The following is a 23,556-nucleotide window of genomic DNA, read 5'->3' on the forward strand; positions in this document are numbered from 1 at the left end:
GATGTCCCTGCCCATGGTGGGGGGGTTGGACTACATGATTTTAAAGGTCCCTTCCAAGCCAAACCCTTCTGTGATTCTTAAAGACTTCTGTCATCAGTACTGAAAAAGACAGTCTACATCAATAATCAGCTATTTTCTTAATAATTTGTAAATGGCATCCGTCATTAAAAATACTTTTTTGTTTTACCAGCTGTAAAATTAAATGTTTATTTTCCATGGAACCTTTAGAACAGTTTTATTTGTGATAAACATACCCACTTCTCCATTAACAACCTAGAAGTAACACTTTTTTCTCTTTAAACTTAAAACAATTCTGACTCAATATAACATTACTGATGTACTGATGTAGTTGATGTTGCTGCCCTGATGTGAGAATATGAAATCAGAAAACACTGCACAAGTGTAAGGGCAAATTAGTATTTGTATAATCTAATCCAGTCAGGTATCAAAGCAGGCTGCACTGATATCAGTCTGCTTTGTGCCAGTGTAACATAATGTACATATTGGAGATGGAGCAATAGTAACATGGCACTAAAAACAACTTCCAAATAAGCACTGGCAGCTAAGACCTCAATTACGCATTTTGGCATTTCTTATGTTGATGGATTCCACTATTTTCAGAAGAAAATATGAGCCAGTATTCATCTTTAAAACAAGCTTGTTTACACACATAATCCTGTTGCTTCCTAAAACAGGGGGGAAGAAACAACAGATTAAAGCGACAGACTACAATACAAAAAATAGGTTTAAGTTACCTGAATTCAAAAGTAGACAAGTACTAAAAGGAATTGGTCTTATACAAGTTTCTTTAAAAAAATAAACCTTTCCAGTTTCTACAATTTCCTCTGTATGTAGGCTAGTAAGTCAGTGTGCTATTACCCCATTACTTTCTTACATAGGTCTGAATGCAATAGCAGAACTTATTTCACTCTTTTATTCTATTTTGCTTTTCTTCTAAGTTTATATTAGCAGATTCTAGCTGAATTTACGTTCTCTGCAATTTTGAAAGTAGCTGCAGTATTTGCACAGGAGTACACGGAGCTTCGTTCTTGTCCCAACGCTCCCTGCAAAGTTTCATTACTGACAGTGTGGCAGGACACAGAGATGATGGCCTGCATTCAAAAAAAGTAAGCTGCATATTTTAATTAATAAACACACCATCCATTTGAAACCTAGTTCTTTGAGGAAAGGAGATACACTGTGGATTTTCTCGTTTGTTTTGACAGGTTTAGGACTGTGGGTTGTTTGGGTTTTTTTAAATGTCATAGCGGTAGTTACCATTGTGTTCTGCAAATCTGCCAGGATTAACTGGGAAAAATGATTCGGGTTAGTTTTAATCCAGTTTAGTTACTCAAGTCATTTCACAACACACCAGCACAAACATTTGTGTCACCATCAAGGTGGTGCCCCATGGAAGCAGGTGGAGCTACTTCTTTAACTGATAGCGAAACTACCTGTGGAACTCTGTTAGCCATTTGTTTTTAAATGGAACCTAAGGGAGAAAGACAAGTTAAGAAGTTTCTGAGATCACTCAGGCTCAGTTTCCCATACTGAGAAACTTCTACCTTCTTCAGATTTCTGAGTACTTACTTTTCTAATACTAAAAGCTGCTTGGTTTCTCCCTCCAACAGTATACAAGTTTATTGGTTCATTTAGAAACTCTTGCAAGATGAGTATATTTTTCTTAAATATATAAAAACTGGATTGTGACTATCCTTAATGACTGAAGCCCTTAAATAAATACAAAAATAAACATACCTCTTTTAAAAAAATTAAAATCTGGACTATTACAGAATAACCCAGAAAACCTTATTTCAACTATCAAGGCGATCGTGTCTACTCCTCTTCTAAATGTGCTACTAAGGCAGAAAAGCCAAGTTGGCTCCATTGATAATAATTTTTGCACATACATACCACTAAGAATGCATGTCTGTCCTCTGCTGTGCCCACCTTTTTAAAAATAAAAGGGTCACCGTCTTTGTTGCATCCTCCTTCCTTCAGAACATTATAGACTACCTTAAAATAGCTAGGCTAGTCTTAATTACTGCTGTATTTACTTCCACATCGCTGACCAGAGTTGTCTGACCCAAGGACCATACTTGCCTGTTTAGTAAGCTCGTGTCTGCAAAATCTCATCTCCTTCTGCTTCTAGAAGTCATTCAGAAACAGATACCGCACCCTACAGCATTTTAAGGTTTCCCTAATCCCTTGACTACTCATGGATCTTATATGGATGACGACAGAGCTTATCTGAAAAGACAGAAAGACATTCTAAAGGTCTTTGTCTATGGCTGATAGAGATCTTCACAAAGGAACCCACATCCTCAGGAACTTTGGTCTCAATCTGACAATTAAAGTACCTTGTATCTTCAAATTGTAGGACACAGTCTTTTCAAGATAAAGCTATTACAAGGAAAGACTCCTGTACTGTAAAACTTAAACCAGGTATAAAAATTTTCTTCCAACAGATAACAGCTTTACAAGGTAGCAGCGTTATCTTCATACATTTGGCCAATGCAACGTTGCCTTAATCACCATGTCATTTAACAGAAGACATGCATGCCTGCCTTTAATGAGACAGTTAAATTACAATTCTGTCAGAATTTGTTTACATACTGGTATTAAAAATATCAGCTGAGATTATGGTAGCTAAAAGGAATTTTAAAATGGAAGAATATTTTTTAGTTTATTTAGCCTGTGTTTATTCCAACGTGATCTGTGCAAATATGTCCCTGGAATACAAAGAATTAAAAAACCATGATTGTGAAACAAAAATATGGCAAGAAATTCAGGGCTAAGTGAATATCCCAAGTTACTTGAGAAAACAAAACAAAATAGAAAATAGATTTCAAGCTCATCATGGTTCCATAACTGAAAAATAGTTTTCCCATAGATAATAACTTTATGTTTCCTAAAATTTCCTTAACCTTTGGCAACAAGTGATTCTGATAGGCAAATACTATCTCACGTTTCCATTAGACCTGAGCAGATCAATTCCCACAAGAGCCATCTGAATCAGCTGCTTCCTCGAGGAATCAAATTTTTTACATTTGAAGGAAAAACTCCTGTGCATCAAGATCACCAGGGACAGAAGAGGTGTATGCACTTGGCTAAATGTTGTGGGGGAGAAGAAAATTTACGTATGTCTCTTACAAGAGTATTGCAGCAGGCATCCTATGCGTGTATACCCAAGTACAGAGCACAGACCCACGAGCTAACTAGGAACGGGACAGCCACACCAGTGTGGCACTACCCTACAGCAAGCAGAGACTGTTACTAGCTGTCTACTAAAGCAGCATTTAAATCTGGGGAAACAAAGTCCTTACATCAACAAAAAACAGTTTGTCAGCTTCACTGTACATCATTTAGGCAAGAGCATGACCCCAGTGTTTCAGGCCATTCCAGACAAAGTTGCGTCCCTAACTGACTTGGGTTTCTTGTCATTCCTTCCTACCCTTCACGAAAAATCTGCATACAACTAGCTATACACACCTCGCTGTCCAAGGGAGTACGAACATACAAAAAATTGGTTATGGATTATGGAATATGGCTACATCCATTTACTCACAGACCAGCATTTTCAGAAAGTGAACATAGGAATAAGACCAGATAATTGGAGTTGCATTATTTTAGATGAAAAGACCTATTGCTTCTACTTTACTACCTCTTGCTCTACTGAAAGAATGGTAGTACTGAATTTCACCATGTTATTTCTTAGCCAGTTCTGTCACACTGTGCCTAATCTAGTAATTAAGTCAAAACCAGCAGAATAATCAGCAATTTATGCTTAAAATGAACCTTCACAGTGCTCAGGGTGACTGATGGTTTAGAAGAGCACATCTGTAGCAGCAAGTGAAAAACAGCAGCGCCTGTGCGAGACCTCCACTCCCCACGCTGTAACCACGGCACGCTCTTGGACAACCGCAGGCTAAGAACTTCGCTAGGACAGGGCGAGACCATGCCAGCCAGAGCACGGCAGGACCCCGACACTGCCTGGTTTACGGTTATAGATGCAGACTTACAGACAGCAGAGATATTTTACTTTCATGACTATTTTGCATGCAAACACAAAGAAAAAAAATGTTTTGATCCTCTCACGATCTGTACATACTTTCAGCACCACTGACCCTACAATATTACAGCATCAAACATGTTTGTTTCTTCCTCTCCCTGCTTCTTTTCCATTTGAGAGGACAACTCACCCAATAGTGATAAGATTTCATACATGAGAAAATAAATCAAGACATGATGACAGTAAAAACAATACCAATTCCGCAATTCAGAAAATTACTTAGTGTATAAAACCAACAACAATTCCCATGTGCCAAGAAAGGAGTCCAATCACATGGTAGCCTCTTCTGATATTTATGCTCTAGAAATTAAGCTTCACATCAAAACGTAACTAAAAAGTTTTACCTTGGAATACAATGTGTATAAGACTTTCTTCAATCCTGCTTTCCACATACTACAAAAAAGCTAAACAGCTTACACATAATGCCATTCCTCTCCCCGCTCACATTCAGCATCCATTTGATGTAACATGTTGATAAACAGAAATAACCTCATTGTACATTGCTTGGTTTTGATTTAACAAAAGAGTACCTGGATTGCAAGTACACTGAAACGTCACCAATTTATATCTAAGTCTGCAAGACACTCTGTGCATCTTTCCTCATAAATTTAGACAGTGTGATTTCAAAAAATGAACACTGTATTACCAAACACATTTTCAGCAATACAGTCTAACCAAAACATACCATACTGTATAGAAAACTTAAAATAAACCCTATAGTTAGGCTCAACATTGCCTCTGGCTTTCTGATTCAGTCAAACAAGTCCTGCAATAGAGTCATATAAAATAAATCTAGGAGTTTTTTAATAATGAACACTGCCATACTTTACAGAATTGCTTTTAAAGTTGCGCTTTCCACTTTTAACATGCTGAATTTTGGCAAAAATGTTTTGACAGGTAGAGAGGGGGCAGTTGGGACTTCTGGCACTTGAGAAACACTGCAGGGCACACGTGGGAAAGAATACTGGTAGTTCTTCTAAAAAAAATGAAAAGCACTGAAATAGTTTATTTTGACGCTTAAATTGCCTTTCTTCAGAGGCAGCCAACCATTAAAATAGATGAAGTGATTCACACCTCATAGCACTACTGTTTCAGGCTTCTACAGGCACGAACCATTCTTCATCATACTGTCCATATATAGAGGTTTTCTTCATAATCCTAACAGTTAGAAATTATTTTCGAAACAGAGAACTGGCTGGATGTGTACAATTAAAAGGATTTGCCATCATAGTATTTTTCAGGAGATGCAGCTTGTATTAGTATATTTATTGTTTCTTATATATTTATCTTCTAATTCAAGCTTAAAATATTCCCAAAACAGAACAAACACTAGGCACGTACAAAACAGTGTTTCTGCTACCTTATTTGCTGCTACATTCACATTTTGCCCCCAGAATTTTGACAACTGGAGTTCTGCTGCTCCCCACCCTCACTGGCATAAACACCATCATCTCCCAAGCCAAGACAAGCCCTTCAATTCTGGGGAGATGAACAGTGGGGAAACCCCTAGGGATGGGGATTAAGGAAAATGAATTAAAAATAAAAGAAAAAAGAAGTACATTTCATATAACAAGAAATTTGTTCCTAGTAATATTGAACAGTGAACTTGACAGCAATTAAAATCAGGGCTTTAGGAAACTACAATTTAGCAACAGGAATACATTTTTGTCTTGAAAACGCAGTTATTTTTAGCTTTCTCGATCAGATCTATAGCTTAGTTCAGGTGCTTATAATACCAGCATGGATGCAACTGAAGTTTAACAAGATTACTAACTACTTTGTACCCACAGAGAAAAAACTAAACATAGAATAATGTTTAAATTAATAGCAGTAGCTGCAATACAATACCAAACTGTCAGTGCCTCCTTGCCACATGAGTAATTCAAGTAGTTGTTTTCAGTCACTTTTCATATGAAAGAATAAAATAAAAAAAAAGGTGGAGGGGTACTTCACAATCCAGGCTTATACACCCTAAAGAGGTCATTAAATTGAATAAGCCAAGTATTAAAAATTATGGCTTAATGCCTAAGTGGGCTGACTTTTACTGCTGGAGGAAAAGGTCCTGAAATGTTCACTAACGGAAACAGATCGTGCGTGCATACAGCTGGCATTAGAAAGGTTTTCATCATTCACTAAACCAACAGCTTCCAACACGGTATTATTTCCTGCTCTTCTCCATCTTCTTGCACTGTTAGAGGGAATAATTCTGTTCCGAAGGCAAAAGACTTCATGGTTATTCCATCACAAAAGTTTAAAGATTCCACAAAAAAAGCATTCAGAAGTCAAGCATGGTTATAAAATTGTGTAAGAAGGGACGGAAACAATATTAAGTAACCCCATAACATCTTATATCTACTTACTACAGCTTGTTCCAAATGACTTTAGCTGCACATATTAGAGGTCAACCACAACACACACTCCCCTGTATACCAGATGGTGCTAAAAGTAATTTACAAATAAAAACCTGTGTCCTATACATGCAACAAACGACAAGGCTTGTCTCCCTAATCTTGCACACAACATAATCAATGCTAAACTGAAAATGGAGACCAGAACAAACCAGTTTCAGAAACCACAGGGAAAACCAGTTTAAAACTAGTTTCGGTATGAAATAGAAATTTTCATAGCATAGGCAAGCCAAATGATTGTATGTATACCCCTCAACCAAAACCTGTGCTATTATAGTTTTTAGAGCATAATCTCTTCGAAGATATGTACATACACACTGCAGTGAATTTATCGATGCAGCACTCTTCACTTTGAACAAAAAAAAAAATACAGAGGATCAACTTGTACAGTAGCAACAAACACAAGTAGACTATGTTTTCCAAATTCACAGCTCATTCAATAAAAAGTAATTTCCAAGAAACAGCCAAAGGTATTTCTCGACATCCATATCACACTAGGGTAAATCTACATTGTTGAGAGAGCAATGTTTGATATTTAATCAACAACTAAGCTACAGACTTTGGACAACTACCTCTTTTTTTCCTTCTAGTTATTTATTTATTTGGTAATAGTAACAGTCAACATTATTTGTTTTGAGATTAAAAAAAAAGAATAAAAAGACTATTTGGTAAAGATTAGCTTCTCTTCTTTCATCGCAGTTCAAACCTTCTTTCATGTCTGTATGTGACCTCCTCTTCATTTCCTCCTGAAGAAAAGTATAAAAAAATTCTGGTGTTTGGATGAGTCACCCAAACTTTATCCTGCTTTATGCAGGATCCTGTTATTCTGTACTTTAAATACAGACTAATAAAATCAGTACCCACGATTTAGAACAGTCAAGAGGCAATAAAGCAACCACTCAGTTATTTGAATCTTCAAGGTTCAGAATTAAACAATTAGACATAAAGTTTCCCTGTGATCACCTTTTTTATATCACGTAAGTTCATTCTAAATATTAAATCCTTCTCCAGTACAGGTTTAAAAAAAAATAAAAAGCTTCATCATCTCCATTTCATATAGTTGGAAACAAAGAAAGATTTGTCTGATGACATGCATTGCCAGCACTAGGTTCAGACCCTCCTGCACACCATCTTTTTTACTTATCCCTCTGGCTGTTCCGTCCGAATGACACCACCCTACTAACAAAAATCACTGATGATATGACTATGGCATTAAAATAGCAATGCTGCACATTAACATCAAAACCCAGTTGCATCAGTCTGGGCACACAGAAAACACAAAATATGTGATTGGTGACCGTTTGCAAAAGATTTGACTTAGGTAAGTCATTCTACATAAAATAAAATTAATGAAAGACAGGCACAATGAAAAAACATTTGTTATGTGGCATCCAGATTGTTTTTCCTCTCATGTCTATCACCTTCCAGATCCTACAAAAACTGAAGCAGAGATTGAACAGGAGGGATGTTTCACAAGCCAATGAAGAAATTTGCGTCCATCCCTTCATGTAAAACAAAACAACTAAACTCCATGATATTTCGTAGAAGAAAAAAAGGCCCCTCTCTCAGTAGATGAACACAGAAAAAAAGAAAAAGCTAAGTCCACACCACATAAGCAGCTGTTACTGACTGAGACTGTCCAAACTAGTGAAATTTGGACAAAATTCACAGAATCACAATCTTCCAAGTATAGAGCCTCTGCACATTAGGGGGTGCCCAAATCACCCTTCTAAGCATGTGGTCTTAAAACTTTGTTAGCAGGTAATTAATATAATGTTCCAAAATAAGGATGCAAGTGTCGCTTCACCTGCACTACAAAAGCTTAAATGTCGCTGGCTGTGAAGATGCACTGCTGCTGGCAATACAGGGAGTGTTTTGACGTTTCACTACTGTAGCAGCAAAAGCTTCATGCACAGTAGGTATGGCTTCGGAACTGAGCGCTACATTCAACATTCTGTTTACATAGCGAAAGACTCATTAAAATAAGTTTATTACCAGCAAAGGCTGCCAATATAAACATAGTATTCTTGTTCTTAACCAATGGGATGTACCAAGAAAAGAGTATTTTAAATAAATTTGTTACCAGAAACATTTGGTGCTTTTCAGTATAACAGCTTAGAACAATCTTGGACACAATATAGCATCTTCCACCCCCCACCCCCCCCCCCCCCCCAAAACCCATCCTTATGGGTTATAAAAACATATACATTTAAGAATTTTTTTTTATATTCTTTCATTATGTAAAACTCTACTACCAAGCTTCACTCACTTTCATCCTTAAAATCCAAGGTCAGTTGCTCTATGGCAGTGATACAATTCCAGCCATATTTTGTAGATTAAACACTGGCAAGAAATCCCCAATTGATAGCTGCAGAGATTGGCTGCTGTGGTAGCATTTTTCTTTATTTTTAAATTAGGCAGCTTTTGTTATGGATTGCATTACCAGGCAAACAGTCAAATGCTTTGGCATTCCTCTGCCATTAGTTGAAAACTGAAAATGTACTTAAAAAAAAACAGGTTTTAATCAGCATTTTCACACATTCTCCAACTGACACTGAGGCTACTAATATTTGGAAAAGTGAAGAGTCCCTGAATTTTTATTCCATCCCATATAAAGCAGAAGAGAATTGTGCTAATTTTTAGTGTGGCTGTCTTCTTTTTTTTTTTTCCCCCTTAAGTTGTTACAGAGAGTGAACAACGAAAGGATACTAATGGCCCACGCTGCAATCTGATCAATACAGGTAAAATACTGGGAGAGAACATTCCTCTTGTGAATGCACACACAAAATCCACATGCATCTCATGTGTGGCAGTAAAAGTATTGAAGCTGAGCAAACTGGCTTCTTTCCTTTCTTAAACTAAAAGTGAAATGCTTTAATCCTAGCACGGAATAAAAGAGAATATAAGAATATGTAAAACTGTCAGAAAATAGAACTGTCCTCTTCCAGTTAACTATACTGCTATATATAAATCCATCACACAGGAACAATGAACAAAAGACAATTCTGTTTCTTTAAAGCTCATCTTTTTCAACTCTGCAGTAGATGTTCTGAAATTACAGATCAAAAATAGAAAATTTATAGAGAGACAGGAGCTAAGAGAGAATTAACAGCACAAGAACTATAACAAACAAGAAGAAAAATATTTCTTCAAGAACAGCGAATCATTTGGCCTTTCGACTACTTACTGGGCAATGAATTTCAGATCAGATCCTGCTAACTGCTACATTTTCAGCTCTTCCCTGTGCTTGCTGGCTCAGATTAACACAACAGATTGTTCTTACTGATTCAAAATTATACAGCAAAAAATTTAGGAAAATGAGACAACTTTAATATTAAATATGCAACTTGCATATTAAATATGAAACACTTTGAAAGCTCATAAGGCCAAAATCCTGCAAAGGGATATGTGTGTCAGCCATGATGACCTGGAGACCCTGTATTAACAGAGCTCAGCCTAGTGATCTGCTAAATTAACACTCTTGGTATAAAGTTGGCATCTATCCAGTTGATGAGATTGCTACGGACAGATGCACCTATCGAAAGGATCAGAGTCACAGCTGTATCTGCAACCCACTTTTCATTAGGAGTAAAACTCTAGGGTCTCAACGGCAAGGATCAACTTAGATGAACATCTATTCATGTTCAAACTAGTATAAATACACAGTTTACCCATTGGCTTTATTTTAACAAAGAAATAAATAGCAAATTAGTTAGGTTTTGGGTTGTTTTGGTTTTGGGTTTTTTTGGGTTTTTTTAAGGCAAGTATATTCCAAGACACTTAAGCACTCTCCTGCTAATCTCCATTTCTCAGTCCACCATGAACGTGTTCCCAGCATAGCCCAGCACTGTGATCGCGATTTCACTGCTGCACTGCTTCATTAACAGCTTTAAGAACTCCTTCTTTCAAAGGCTGACACAACCATAGCAGAACAGGCAGAATCAACACTTTACATCTCTAGTGTAATGTCAAGGTTTAAGCTTAACGCTAAAATCCTAAGGCTTCAACTGAACAAGACCAAGGGCAGACACCAGTTCCTTTCTCTAGGCAACCACAGTCGACTGCAGCTCCAGCAAAAGCACCAGGCAGACAACTCCAGGGAGGAGGACGATAAGATTTATCAGAGCTGTTCGTCACCACCATAAAACTCTGAAGTTGAGTTCAGTATGTGCTGACGTGATACAATTACACATGGCAAGGAAGGAGGTCTGGATTAGTTTTACACAGCCTACGTTGACCTATCTGCTCTAGCTTTGGACCACAGTAAGTGTTCAGCTAACACTTACCAACGCACCCTTAAATAACATGTATTTAATACTATAACAAAATAGCTCAGTTAATACTGTAGATAGAACATATATGCAAAAGCACAAATACACAAATGTATGTGAGAACCGTTAGGCTCTTCTTAAATGTAGCTGTCAACTAGGAACTATTCAGTAGGAATGTATTTATAGAAGGGTTTCTTATAGATCACCCAAGGTCAAATACCATTAAGCGCTATCATCAATGTGTACATGCAGTACACATAAAAATGTCACTTCATTAAATTAGTGGATGACACAAACCGGCAGAAGAGCAAATAATAAGAATACAGTAGTTTTACGAAGTGATCCGCACAATCTAAACGTAACACACAAAGCAGGTTTTCATAACCACTAATGCAATCTTACACGACCAAGAAGAGTAACAGACCGTATCATAGAAAGCTGTGACAATTAGAAGTTATTTATCTTAGCACAGGCAACCTAACACAGGCTTTCAACATGATACAATGAGAAAAAGAGCACTCAGTGGATGTCTGAAGGAGGTTGCAAAAACCACTTCCCTTTGTAGGGCTCTTTGCTGAAACCTATCATGGAACAGTGTAGACAGTTCTTGCGTTCCCATTTTCATCTTTTTATTAGACCAAAACCAGAAGAAACCCACCAAGTGCAGGCTATGCATTTGAACCATGCTAGTGAGCAGAAAGCCCTCTATGGTAATATTTTTTTTAATTTAGCAGAAAAAGGGTGGTGATAACCACGCCACACATTTCCATTTGCATTTTTTAAAAATTCTGCCTTCATAACTAACTACCAGGACAAACTAAATGGTGAGTTCTCCGTCTTTTAATGTCTCTGAATTGAGACTGCATGTCTTTTTCAAAGATATATTTTAATCAAACACAAATTATTATGCTCAACATGGGCATAAATAGACAAGTGTTAAGGCATACAATATAGCAAAAATCACATTAGAAAAGCTAATGGTCTCTCTTGAGCCCAAAAGGGGGATGGGAGGAAAATAATCAATCAATGTATTTGGCTTCACAGGTTCTCCTGCTGAAGAAACAGATGGATGTGGTCAGCCATCCTGTGGTTGGGAAGGTACACAAAGAAAGTCTCTTCATTTAGAGCCACTGAATGAATTATCTCTTGATAGGCAGTGGATTTGGTATCTAGAGAAGGACAGCCTATTACCTCAGTTTTTCACATCTTTCAAATTTGCACCATGTGTTGTAGATTAACAGTTACTTTTTTGCTTTTTACAGCTTCCCAAAAATAAAGCATGCACACAAAATGCAGAATAGCAGCTGTTTATGACTTTTTACAGTGTAAGGAAATGAATTCCATTTTGAATTCCATTCCACATTTTTAGTTTTGGTTATGTTATTTTTGGAGGATGAAATAGTGGCATTCCAGCTAGTCTTTTTAAGACATTTTCCCTGACTCTTAGTTTCTGTTGCTGTATTTCTACTTTTAACTGAAAACACATTTCCACTTATGATAATTTACACTGACAGCGAGCTGTTTAGTAAACAAGTAAATTTTGCAATTTGAATATGATGTTTTCATACTCAGACTGCCTAGCAGAATGCCAATACAAAATTAATGTCAAATAGCATAAAGCAACAATATGAAAGCCCAAAAGAAAAAGCTTTTACAGGAAATCCATTGCAAATTTCCTAAATAAGAATAATAAACAAACAAACCTGAAGTAGTTCATTATTTCATACATAGACATGTAGAATGCACAAGCTAGGAAATTTGATTGATTAGCATTATATTTTATTTGTTGCTAATTTTTTAAACAATACTTACAGAGAGAGTGCAGAGAGAAAAGGGATAACTTTTACCATAAAAAAATACGCATTTACAATCCAGCTAACACTCTCCCATGGTTTGCTCATTTGATGTATTACACGAAGTGGTCTACATTGTAAGTGTACAAAACAACAACAAAATAATCAAGTGCTAAGCAGGCCCGTCCCAATTTTGCAATCAGAACTTCTCTTCAAAAACATAAACAGTTTTTAGTGTATCTAATCTATGTCCAAGGCAGGGGAGGCAAGACAATAAAAGAAACACACTGTTGAGTACAAAAGCAGAGAGTGTGAAAAAGTCTACTGGGGTTATGTATTAACCTGATGCATTTTTCAGAACGACTGTACTATTTTTAACTGCTCTTTTTTGGCCACAGGTCAAAGTTTTCTTAGCAAAATACCAAAATGAAAATGCTGGGAGCGAAGCCCAGAGGCAGCTCTCTTTGCTTTGGCCTAGGCGAAAACTTATCTGAATCCAGTTAGATATGTAGCACTGTTTCCCACTCCCCTTCATTGACTGCTATGGGTGTCATTATGCCTCTGAACATCTATGAGAGAAGTAATACAGTACTAAAGCCTCGAGAACATTTTTCAGATGTTATAGGAAATTCCTATATTCTCCACACAGCACAGGCATACATACTGTTCAGTCAGTTCCTGTATTTTTGGCCAAACAGAACTGAGTCATTTGAAAGCAGGAAAAAAAAAAAAGACTCAGTCTAAGTGCCTTGAGCAACTCTTGGAAGGACTGGGATTTTTCCCCCCCCTTTTCTGTTCCTCAGAACTGGGACACATTGGAAATCTTGGGATAGACTGGAAATATAAGGTTTGAAGACCCTTAAGTTCAGTTAAAAAATAGTAATAATAATAAAAACTCCCTCTCACTGCCTTTCCAGGGTTTGGATGTTTTAAACGGGGAAATACAACTCCCTCCCCACTCCGTCCTGAGGGCATGGATTTCTTACGAAAGGAAATTATATTTCATACACTCACACAGAAAAATGCTATTTGAAATAGGAGACAGAGGAATCAATTTGCCCCAGTGGAAAATAAACGTGACCCCCCAGGACCCCCCAGTTACATCTCTCCCTTAGGCGTGTCCTTTTCCTGAATTATTTCCCCGCGCACAGCAAACCTCAGCTTTACCGGGGGCGGCTTTACGGGGGGCGGAGGGGATGGGTGCCGGCTGCCCGGCAGCGCACACAAAGGCAGGTACTTTGGGAACGGACACGCTGTGACTACGAGGCGCGAAGGTAAACGGTGTAAACGATGCTGGGAGAGAGGGAAAAAAAAAAAAAAAAAAAAAAAGGCGCTTTCCTCCCCAGGTCGAATCTTTCCAGAGACGTTTCTCGCTTTCCCCCAAATAAGCTGCACCTCAGCTCCCGGCGCAGACCTCCGCACCAGCCCCGGGGGCCGAGGGCCCGCTGCCCGCCACCTCCCCGCCCGGCGGGGCCTCCCCTCAGGTGGCCGGGCGCCCCTCGCCCGCCTCGCCGGCGGCGCGACCGGGGGCGTGGAGAGGCGCCGCCCCCCCACCCCCGGGGCAGGAGCCTTCGTCCTCCCCCAGGAAAGCTCCTCCAGGACGCGGGAGCCCTTTCCTTCCTTCCTTCCTTCCCCCGCCCGAGGCGAGGGCAGCGCTCCCTTTGTTACCCCGCCGAGCGCTTCCCCCCGCGGCGCGGCGCGGCGCGGCCCGGCCGCCCCCTCACCAGCAGGCTCTCCACGTTGACCGGGGAGCGCGGGTCGCGGATCATGGACTCCAGCTTCCTCTGGCGACCCTCGAGCATCCCCGCCGCCGACTCCAGCGCCTCCGCCGTGAGGGGAGCCGCCGACATCTTCACCGCCGGCTGCTGGCTCATCCTCCGGCCCGCCTAGCGGCGGCGGGAGACCGTCCCCCGCTGCCGGGGAGGAGGGGACTGAGCGGGGTCGCCCGGCGGGCCGGCTCGGGGCCTAGCGCGGCGGAGAGGCCGGGGGAAGGGCGGGGGCCGCGGCGGGCCGGGCCTGGGCAGCGAGGCGGGAGCGGAGGGCAGCGCGCCGCCGTTGGCCGCCTGGCGGCCGCCCGGGCATGAAGGGCGCGGGGAAGCAGCCGCTGCTCCGCCCGGCCGCGGGCAGAGGGAGGGGGGAGCTGGGAGGGAGGGAGCGCTTCCCGCCGTGCCCCCGCCTCTCCCCCTGCTTGGGGCGTCCCTCAGCGGGCCCCGGCTCACTGCCCGCTCCCCGCCGCCGGCCGGGCCATCGCACCGGCCGAGTGCCCGCTCCGAGGGCGCAGGGAGGCGGGGAGGGAAGGGGGAAGCGGCCGCCGCGGAGTCGGAGTCCGGCTCTCTCTCCTCCGCCTCCTCTGCTGCTCGGGCGGGAGCTGCGATCTCCGCCGGTCTCGCCTCGCCTCGCCTCGCCGCTGCCTCTCCGGGCCGCCCCCGCCGCTCACTCCATGGTGCGGCCGCCGCCCGCCCGCGGCGCGCTGCTGCTGCCGCCTGCGCCCGCCCCTCGCCCGGCGTGGCCCGGCCCGGCCTCCTCCTCCCCCGGCCCCGCGCCGCGGAGGCGGCCGCCCTTACCCACAAGGCCCCGCTGCGAGCGGCGGCGCATAGCTCAGCGCTCACTCACCGCCTAACTATAACCCTGAGCTCAGCGCCCCGCGGCCGGGACGGGAGGCCCGGGGCCCGGGCCGGGGTCGGGGCCGCCCCGCCGTGCTCAGCCCGCCGGCCGGCCCTGGCACCAAGGTGACCTCCCGCCTCGCCGGCCCCCCGAGGCAGCTGCTGCGGGCAAGGCCCGGCGGAGGGGCCGGGCCTGGGCACAGCAGCCGGAGAGAGAAAGGGCTGTGTGGTGGCTGGGTGAGCTTTGCCCGAGACCTTATCCTGCCCGTGTAGCGTAAAGCACACAAAAAAACAGTAAACGTTTGAGAAAGCGGGTGAGCAGCGTTTCAGGGCATGTACGAGAGGGAGGATGGAGAGCTAGAAGGCGAGGAGCTGTGGCAGGGAAAATGCAGAGCTCCCTCGTTCACCTGAGGAAGAGGAGCCTCCACACGCTGTGCCGACGCAGTTACTGCTCGGTGGGCATTTCCCGGGGGGCACCAGTTTATCAGACCCAGGCAAGAGCAGGCTGTAGCAGGGAGAGTGCCGTTGGTGGCTCGAGTTGTGGCTGTGGGAATGGAGGAGGCGAGTTGGACGGCAGGGATGCTCCACGGGACGACGTGGTGAGGTGGTGGCTGAACTGTGGATCCAGCAGCCTGGAGATGCGGCCAGCATGACTGGGCAGAGCGACAGAGGCCATGGAAGTGCCATCTGCAGAGGTGGAGGGACCTCAGGGAGGAAAGGTTAACAGTTTTATTGTGCTGAGTGTCAGCTGGTAGCTGGATGTCAGTGAGCTGATGTCAGAAAAATGGGCCAATATTTTAACTTGAAAGGAAGAGGAGAGGGAGTCAAAGAAAAGTAAATACATGAGTCACTCACATGGTTTTGAGTGAGATCACTCTCTCTGATATTCTGAGTCAGGGCCCTGGCGCTGAACAGCCCCCAACTCGAGGGAAGGTTGGGTCCGAATATCAACCCAAACCCCATAACTGGATTATGTTTTACAGTCCTCTGAATCAAAATCCCTGAACCTGACAGAAACACACGCACACACGTGAACGTTTTGAAAAGGCAAATTGGGCGTTGTGACTCGCACTTCTTTCAGTGAACCTCACCAAGTTGGTGAGTTTTCTGAACGAATTGGTGAAAATCTGCTTGGGAGAGGCACTGTTTATTTGTATCATAGGACTACCTCATCCCTAAAACAGATTAGGATCCGCTGTACTGCAACACCAACAAAAACCCCACATCATTTGCTTGAGCAGTTTACTTTGCAACAAGATAAAAGAAGTAGGTGCAACAACTAGTAGAGTTGCTACAAGGATTAGGACGTGGGTACTAGTAGGATCATGAAGTTACACGGCCTAGCATGTCAACCATTAAAAGCTCTAAATTACCTAAAAGTAACATGATTTCTTCATGTACAGCCTACTCATTGGCTAATTTCTTGTAAGCGGCACAGCAGAAATGTTTTGGATTTTTTAAGAAGGGATTAAAAATAGGTTTGGACTAGAGACCAAACGTGAGAAGTGTGTCTCCAGTGATCAATAAGGAGCCCACACTCGATTTTGCTAATGGCAACAGCAGTTTTGGGGGTGATTTCTATGAGCTTTGAGTTGAGCGCTGGGTGATGTGAAGATCTAAGCTCTCTTCAGTTTCCCCTTGGCTATAGGCAAGCTGCTTCGCTTTTCCTCATTTTTCTTATCTATAAAATAAGCTTTCTTAAAACTAATCTTTACTTTATCTAGCTTACATGATTTAGTGACATTCTTCAGGGCACTATTTAAACAAAGGTAACAAATTCTTAAATAAGCATAACATCCCTTTTTGCATACAAAAAAAAGTGATTGTGACTTCAAAAGCAAGTGTGTAGAAACAGTACCTTCTTGAAATTCTTGCCCAATGGATCTGTTCTTTCAGCCTTCAGGACATATCTGTTTACTGAGGAAACAAGTTTTACTCTGTTACAGGGACAAATTGACAATGGCAGAGTCAGCTGAATTCCTTTGTATGACACAAATCCTCAACAAAATCATCAGCAGAAGCTTTATTGCTGGTTCTAAGTGATTAAGTGGCAAAAAGAGCACCCAGAAAGTCAGATCCTTCCCTTAGTATTTGTGAAAAACACTGTTTTAACATGTCCTGAAGGAAAAATAACAGCACCTTTTGTTGTCTTTTTACAGTTCTACCTTTTCTGCCCAGAGTGGCGTGTATCTCTTAGGATAGGATAACACCTATCCCTAACAAAGACCATCTAAGGAAGAACTGTTTTTACTTGGTCCGTGTACTGTAGTTTCGAAGTCCAATGCAGTGAATTGTCAAATGTTATTTAACATGTTTTGTAAAGCAAAGTCCAAGCCTCTCGGCATGCATGCTGCAGCTTTAAGCCTATGAGTCCACAGTTGGATCCTTCACCTCTCTACTCCCTGAAATGTCATTTAACTCTTTAGGTGTCTACGGTCCAAATATGCCTTAGGTGTCCCGAGGCAGTCAGGAATTTGCTGTTGACTGTTTTCAGAACTGGCCTTTTTTAGGAGCAGATTTGTAAGAAGTTGGTAAACTGGGCTTATTGGTTAAAAGTCATCAGCTTCAGGTCATTCCTGTAGGGTATTCCATAAGTATCAAGCCTTCTCAGGAAGAAGAGGGATTTGGCCTGGACCTCAGGCATGCTTTCACTACTAGCTGTTGCAAAAGAAAAAGAACAGAAACTACCCATCTGTGCATCTGTTTTAGGAGAAGAGGCTGCTATGTTTTTAGCACTTGCTGCTGGCTAGTTAAGGCTTTTGCAAATCCTCTTCTTAGGCTCCCACTCTCTGCAGGGATTGTAGAGAGAGCATAAGAGCACTACTGATGGGCGAGTTGATTCTACTAATTGGTAGGGTCCCTAAAATTTAGGTTTAGCATCTCATGTGGATCTAGTCCATTTTTATGTTTTGCATATGGAAAAACAGATGCATAGAAAAGTTAAGTGAGTTGCCAGTGATCTCATGGGCTATCTCTGTTTAGAGACGTGAATTGACTCTCATCCAGATTGAGAACCAAATTGTGACAACAGAGTAAGAAGGACAAAACAAATAGTCCAAGCAAACACACAGTCTTTGAAAGCTGCCAAAATTAAGCTGTGCCAAACTGCTATGGGCAAAGGTGCATAGCTATCGTCCCTCCCCTCTGGGGCATCCAGGACGCTGCACTGACCGTTTGAAGTCACAGTTGATCATTGTTGTTGTGATGGAAATAGGACAAGAGGTGGTTTTTTAGATAATGAGGTCTCGAGACTTTGGAGGTTGTAGCTAAAGATTGTCATTCTACCTTCAGAAAATAATCTACATTTACTTCACTAGCATAAGGGTTTCTTTATTTTTAGATTCACAAATATGAAATAGGGACAGAAAGGAATACGTGTATTGTGATTTTTTTTTTAAATTTCATTTCTCACATGCTAGTGTTTAATCAGTCTAAGGGTTAATAATTTTTTTTTCTGTATTAAAAAAAAAACCCTTTTACTTCATTTTAGGTTAATGAAAACAGATGGGAAGAAAGGTACATGACTTCTGTGTCTAGGTGATATAAAAGCACATGTTTTTGAAGGAGTCACAGTCACCCACAATCATCATCATTGTTGATTTTCTGATTGCAGTGTTGTCTTGGTGCAAATATTATTGTTATGTAAAGTCCACAAAAACCCATTTTTTAACATTCTTTCATTTAATTCATGGTACAGCATCTGTTGCATTGCAACTAGCAGCTTTAAATACAAGCAGCTTTTCAAACCCCATGTATTTCCAAACCAGCAGCCCTCAGTAAGAATGACACTACCACATCAATCACTAGCACAGGCCAGCTATAAAATTACAAAACCACTCAGCCATCTGTATAATTAAATGCAAACCAAAGTAATGAAGCAAATGTTAAAGAAAATATCTTCATATGGTAAACTTCATAGGTGAAGGTCTACATCTACTGTTTCTACTTGGCAAGGAATATACTTTTTTCTCTGATAGGTATGCCAGGTATCGTCGCTTCCCACTATTTCAAACAGCATGTCTTGCTATATAGCTGATAAATGCAGAAATATTAGTTGGTGCTCTCTGTGCTGTGTTGAATTCAGTATCTTAAACACAAGTACCAGAGGATCAAGAAAAGGAGGTGTGAAACAAAAGTGGCTGCATAATGCCTGGGTGTGTCCTGATAATGCAGGCCTTGGTCTCTGCCTGTCTTTCTTTTAATTGGTTACCTGATTCGCCCCAGCTAACTAACATTGCTTTTCTTAACAAGGTAGTTTCGTAGTTTCTTGGATGCATTGGGAAGACAGAAGTGAAACTGTGAATCTAGGTTAATTGAAATGCTTACGTGATGTTGATGTGCCAGATTCTCTGCTTTAAGTCTCAGGAGGAAACTTGCGGTGAGCGTAGCTTGGAGAGTAAGGACAAAGTGACCTCAGGTTTTCCTTTGCTGCTTTCTACATTTAGGCTAAGTTTGGGGCTGTACGGCCCATAGGTGTAAGTCACAGCAGTTCAAGGGGCTGCACTCATTTATGAAATCCTCCTTGTCGTGCTGTCAGTAGGCTGCTTATACCTCACAGTACCTCGGAGCAGAGGAGGGTTTCTGCCACTCTTATTTCTACTCTGAGCATTATCTCCAGCACTTCCTTGGTGTGACACATTGTAAAGGTTGCAGAATTGGAAGTGTGCAGGGTGCAAAGCTGCTGGTCCCTTGGAAGTGCTGGCCATAGCTTCTCAAAGCTGTTTCTGCCTCCTTTTAATTCTGACAAGGGGACTAAGGATTGATTCAGTCCCATCACTTGCATGCCTGTAATACTTATCTCTTCCAGTGAACATGTACCCATATGAACAGAAGCATTTCTGATCGTTTATTCTGGATCAAACATTTAAATACTTGCTTCCCAAAATGGAACCCAAAGTCCAGAATTGGGCAAATAGGCTCCTTATAGAAAACCTGAGGAGAATCAGACATTTTAGAAAGCAGTGCCCAACTGTGTACTGAACAGAACTTGTTATAAGAAGTGTTCCCGAAATCCTGTGTTTTCCCAGATGATATGTAATCTGAACCAGCATGTCCATCCTGATCCGATCTGGAACTCTTTAGCAGAGTGAGAACCCATGTATGTATTCTCCTTTCTCCATCCTGTGGCAATTCATGCTGCATATTCCACCTCCAAATGAAGTTCCTAGCCACTATCTTGCAGGTTTGCATGTGGTTTTGCCTCTCTAAGGATGCATTCTGCTGAAGCAGTCTTTATGCAGTAAAAATGCATTAATGAGAAAATAAAGAGGCCAGGAAGAAAAGGCTCTCCAGCCTACTGATGAGAGCACTCAGCAGGGTGGAGGCAGAGAGGTAGGTAGCAAACTTAGCAACCTTCACAGTTAGATGGCTATTGAGAAGACTATTTTTGGATTGCAATCCTGGATTTTGGTGTAAGGGCCATTGTAGGCACCTAATAAATCCGTCTTTTGATCTGGCCTTTAGCCATAAGTATGCAGGAACTGGCTTGGAAAGTGACAGTAAAACCCTGGGCACCGAACACTCCCTGCAATTAGGGGGAAATGCCAGTAGAAGATGACTTCTATAGAACAGGCTAAATAAAGATGATCATTGCTGTAGTTCTGTGTGCATCTCTGAATACCCACATTATGTGTCTCCATATTAGCACTGTCATTCCTACGATCTGCTTTTCATCAAGACTTAGCTACTGTTAATTGTGGGGAAAACAAGCCAGTCTAGCTGATACTGGGTGTAAACAACTACAGTTGCTGGGCCTACTCTTGGGGAACTTGCAGGGGCTGTAAAATAGGAATAAGAACAATCGTGAGTGCACTAGTGAAGACATAGCTTTGCAGATAAGGGTTTACGCTCTTGGAGAAATTATGTCGTTTTGTATTTAAGCAACATCAGAGTCGAGCAGCAAAGTAAACACTCAGCACAGGGAGGGAAGGAAAGAAAGAAAGAAAAAGAATATCCAGGAACCCTTTTTTTTTCTTTCTATTTCGCAAAAATATGATTTTCCTATTTCTCCTCATTTTGTCCAACAAGAAGGACCGTCTTGTTAACAACTTTTATCACTGGACTTGACAGATTGTAAAAGGGACGACTGCGTGAAGAGGCTAGCGTAGAAATGATCTCAGTTTTCTCCCAGTCCAAATGAATACTTCGTCTAGGCTTTGGTGATGGTAACTGTTACAAACAAAACACTATGTGGGTCAGCAGAATTAAGCTATGAAAGTTGTCATAAAAGTTATAGTTACAACCAAATTGGAAGAAAAGCTTTGAAGATTTTAATAAATTCAGTGTCAGATAAACATCAGAATTCTGGAATTACTAAAACTGCATCTCAATTTCAATAACAAGTGATTTTCAGATAAATTACTGTTGCCCAGATGTTGCCATATGATTGAAAATAATAAGTATAGATCTGTATCTTAAAAGGAGACAAATATGACAGTTATCAAACTCCTTCTGTGACCTCAGTAGCGTACAATGTTTAAAAGCACATTTCTAGCAAATAACAAAGATATGGAAGAAAACAGGCAACAGTCTAAATGTACATCGCACCAGACTAATCACAGCTATAAAATAATGGCAAAAAAATGTGCAGCTGATCTCATTTGCCTTGTCTTCAGTAAATAATTTGATATGGTAGGAGTTATCAATAATTTGATAAGGCCAGAGTTAATGGGAATTATTAAGGGAACTTTTCATGTGCGTTCTTTGTAGGAGATCCAGCTATAAAACATTCTGGAGGGTAACATACTATTCCTAAACTAGAAAGAATTGACTATAGGTAGGACAGCAATGCCTTATGGGGTGAAATAGGACGGTATTAGTTGAATCCTTGAAGATTTGGATTGGTAGGAATTACAGGCACCAGGCTTGGTCTGTCTTGTTTAACATTTTGAAATTAGAACCTTTTTGTTTACCAGCGTAAAATCAAGGAGTGTGCTGATGATGCAGGCTGTTTGCACAGAGTCAGAAGACAACATCAACAGAGGGCTGAGGGTAGGGATATTGCTTGGAAGATCTGGATTATAATGACGGAAATGATAGAAATAGGATAAAATTAAATGCTACAGTCTATAGGGGGATGTGCCCTTTGGGACTAGTAAGAAATTCTGATATAATGTGGGAACTTATTGTTTGGAAACAGCTGAGGAGAAATACTGCAGGCTTCCATTCGTTGATGGAAATGTGGAATTTAAAAGGGTAAATGGTATTGTAAAATTTAACAAAGATGCTCAAGTAAGATAGGGTAAGGGCGAGATCAAGTAAAAATACTGCTAGGACATAAATAGGTCTGTGCATCTGTATTGAAGGACAGGAACTGAAAGTGGGAATTGGGCAGAGGTAAAGGAACAAGGCAGCCTGTTGTATGGGAGGTGACTTGAATAACTCAGTTTGTGAAGTCCAGCAGAGGGGTGACTGAGGTATGGTGGTGTCTGTAGATATACCACAGAAATCAAGGCACGGAGGCTAAGAGCTCTCTGCGTTACAGAACAATGCTGGCAGAAGAACGTATGCCTGTAAACTGGCCACAGATAGACTTAGATGGGAAATAAGAAAGTTTCTAGCTATGAATGATGATACAATCTTCATCTGAGTAAAGGCAGCAAGAAAATAACTACCTGCAGCGTGATCAGTGCATTTTGAAAGGGTTGTACGATGTGGTGACCGGCATGGTAGGGACTGGCGTCGGGAGCCCTCAAAGTCGTTTCCAGTTCTTTGTTTCTGTGGCTGCAGACATGATAGTTTGTAAGAAGCGTAGCGCACCCTGGACAAAAGTGAAACCGAACTATTTCACGACCAGTTAAAGACTTTGTGGAGGTTACATTTTTGTTCAAAACCCACACTGAATATAATAAAAACCAGCACAGTTTGGACATAAGCAAACTGGCTGTTTTTCCTTGCTGAAAGAAAATAACGTGGAGGTGTTTCTTTGCGTGGACCATTAAATGTTCTGTTTGACCCGATGTAGAATATTTGCTCTGGATGCTTGAAAGAAGAGAGGCGGTCTCTTAATCTCATAGCATGGAGATACTTAGGATAAGGAAATCCTACTTTTGTCGAAGGGAATTTGAAGCAGATTTCTACTTCTTGGGAAGCTGTCAAAGGACTGGGGATCCCGAAAATGGGAGAAAGGGGAAATTCTTCCTCGCGTTGAAGCTGTTGCCCTGCACAAAGGCACCGAGTTCGTTGGGTCAGCGAGGAGGAGCATGAGAATCATGGCTTCCCACCCTGGGAACCAGCGCGCTCCCCTGGGAGGTGCGTCCCCATCCCTCTCCATCTGGACAAAATCACAGTGGTAACAGGAAGGATTGAGTGTGGCCTGCCTCAAACCAGCCTCTGCTAAGGGGTCTCTGCTACCTAAGTAAATGCTCTGATCATTGAGCTATTGGGTAATTGGGGACTTTCTTCCAACAG

At 41.6% G+C, this 23,556-nt stretch overlaps 1 protein-coding gene across 2 annotated transcripts in view; it reads right to left on the reverse strand.

The window, feature by feature from the left end:
• Nucleotides 1–15,045, reverse strand: part of ROCK2 (Rho associated coiled-coil containing protein kinase 2) — a 113,300-nt gene extending 98,255 nt beyond the window's left edge. For both annotated transcript variants that reach the window (XM_087773738.1, XM_087773739.1), the window contains exon 1: nt 14,269–15,045. In XM_087773738.1, coding sequence (XP_087629864.1) covers nt 14,269–14,418 — 150 coding nt within the window. In that variant the 5' untranslated portion in view covers nt 14,419–15,045. The remainder of the gene's footprint in view (nt 1–14,268) is intronic.
• Nucleotides 15,046–23,556: the final 8,511 nt, after the last annotated feature.

The sequence above is a fragment of the Nipponia nippon genome, unplaced genomic scaffold (genome assembly GCF_047370975.1).
Source record: "Nipponia nippon isolate SJK-2023a ecotype South Korea unplaced genomic scaffold, ASM4737097v1 scaffold_4, whole genome shotgun sequence".
Lineage (NCBI taxonomy): Eukaryota > Metazoa > Chordata > Aves > Pelecaniformes > Threskiornithidae > Nipponia > Nipponia nippon.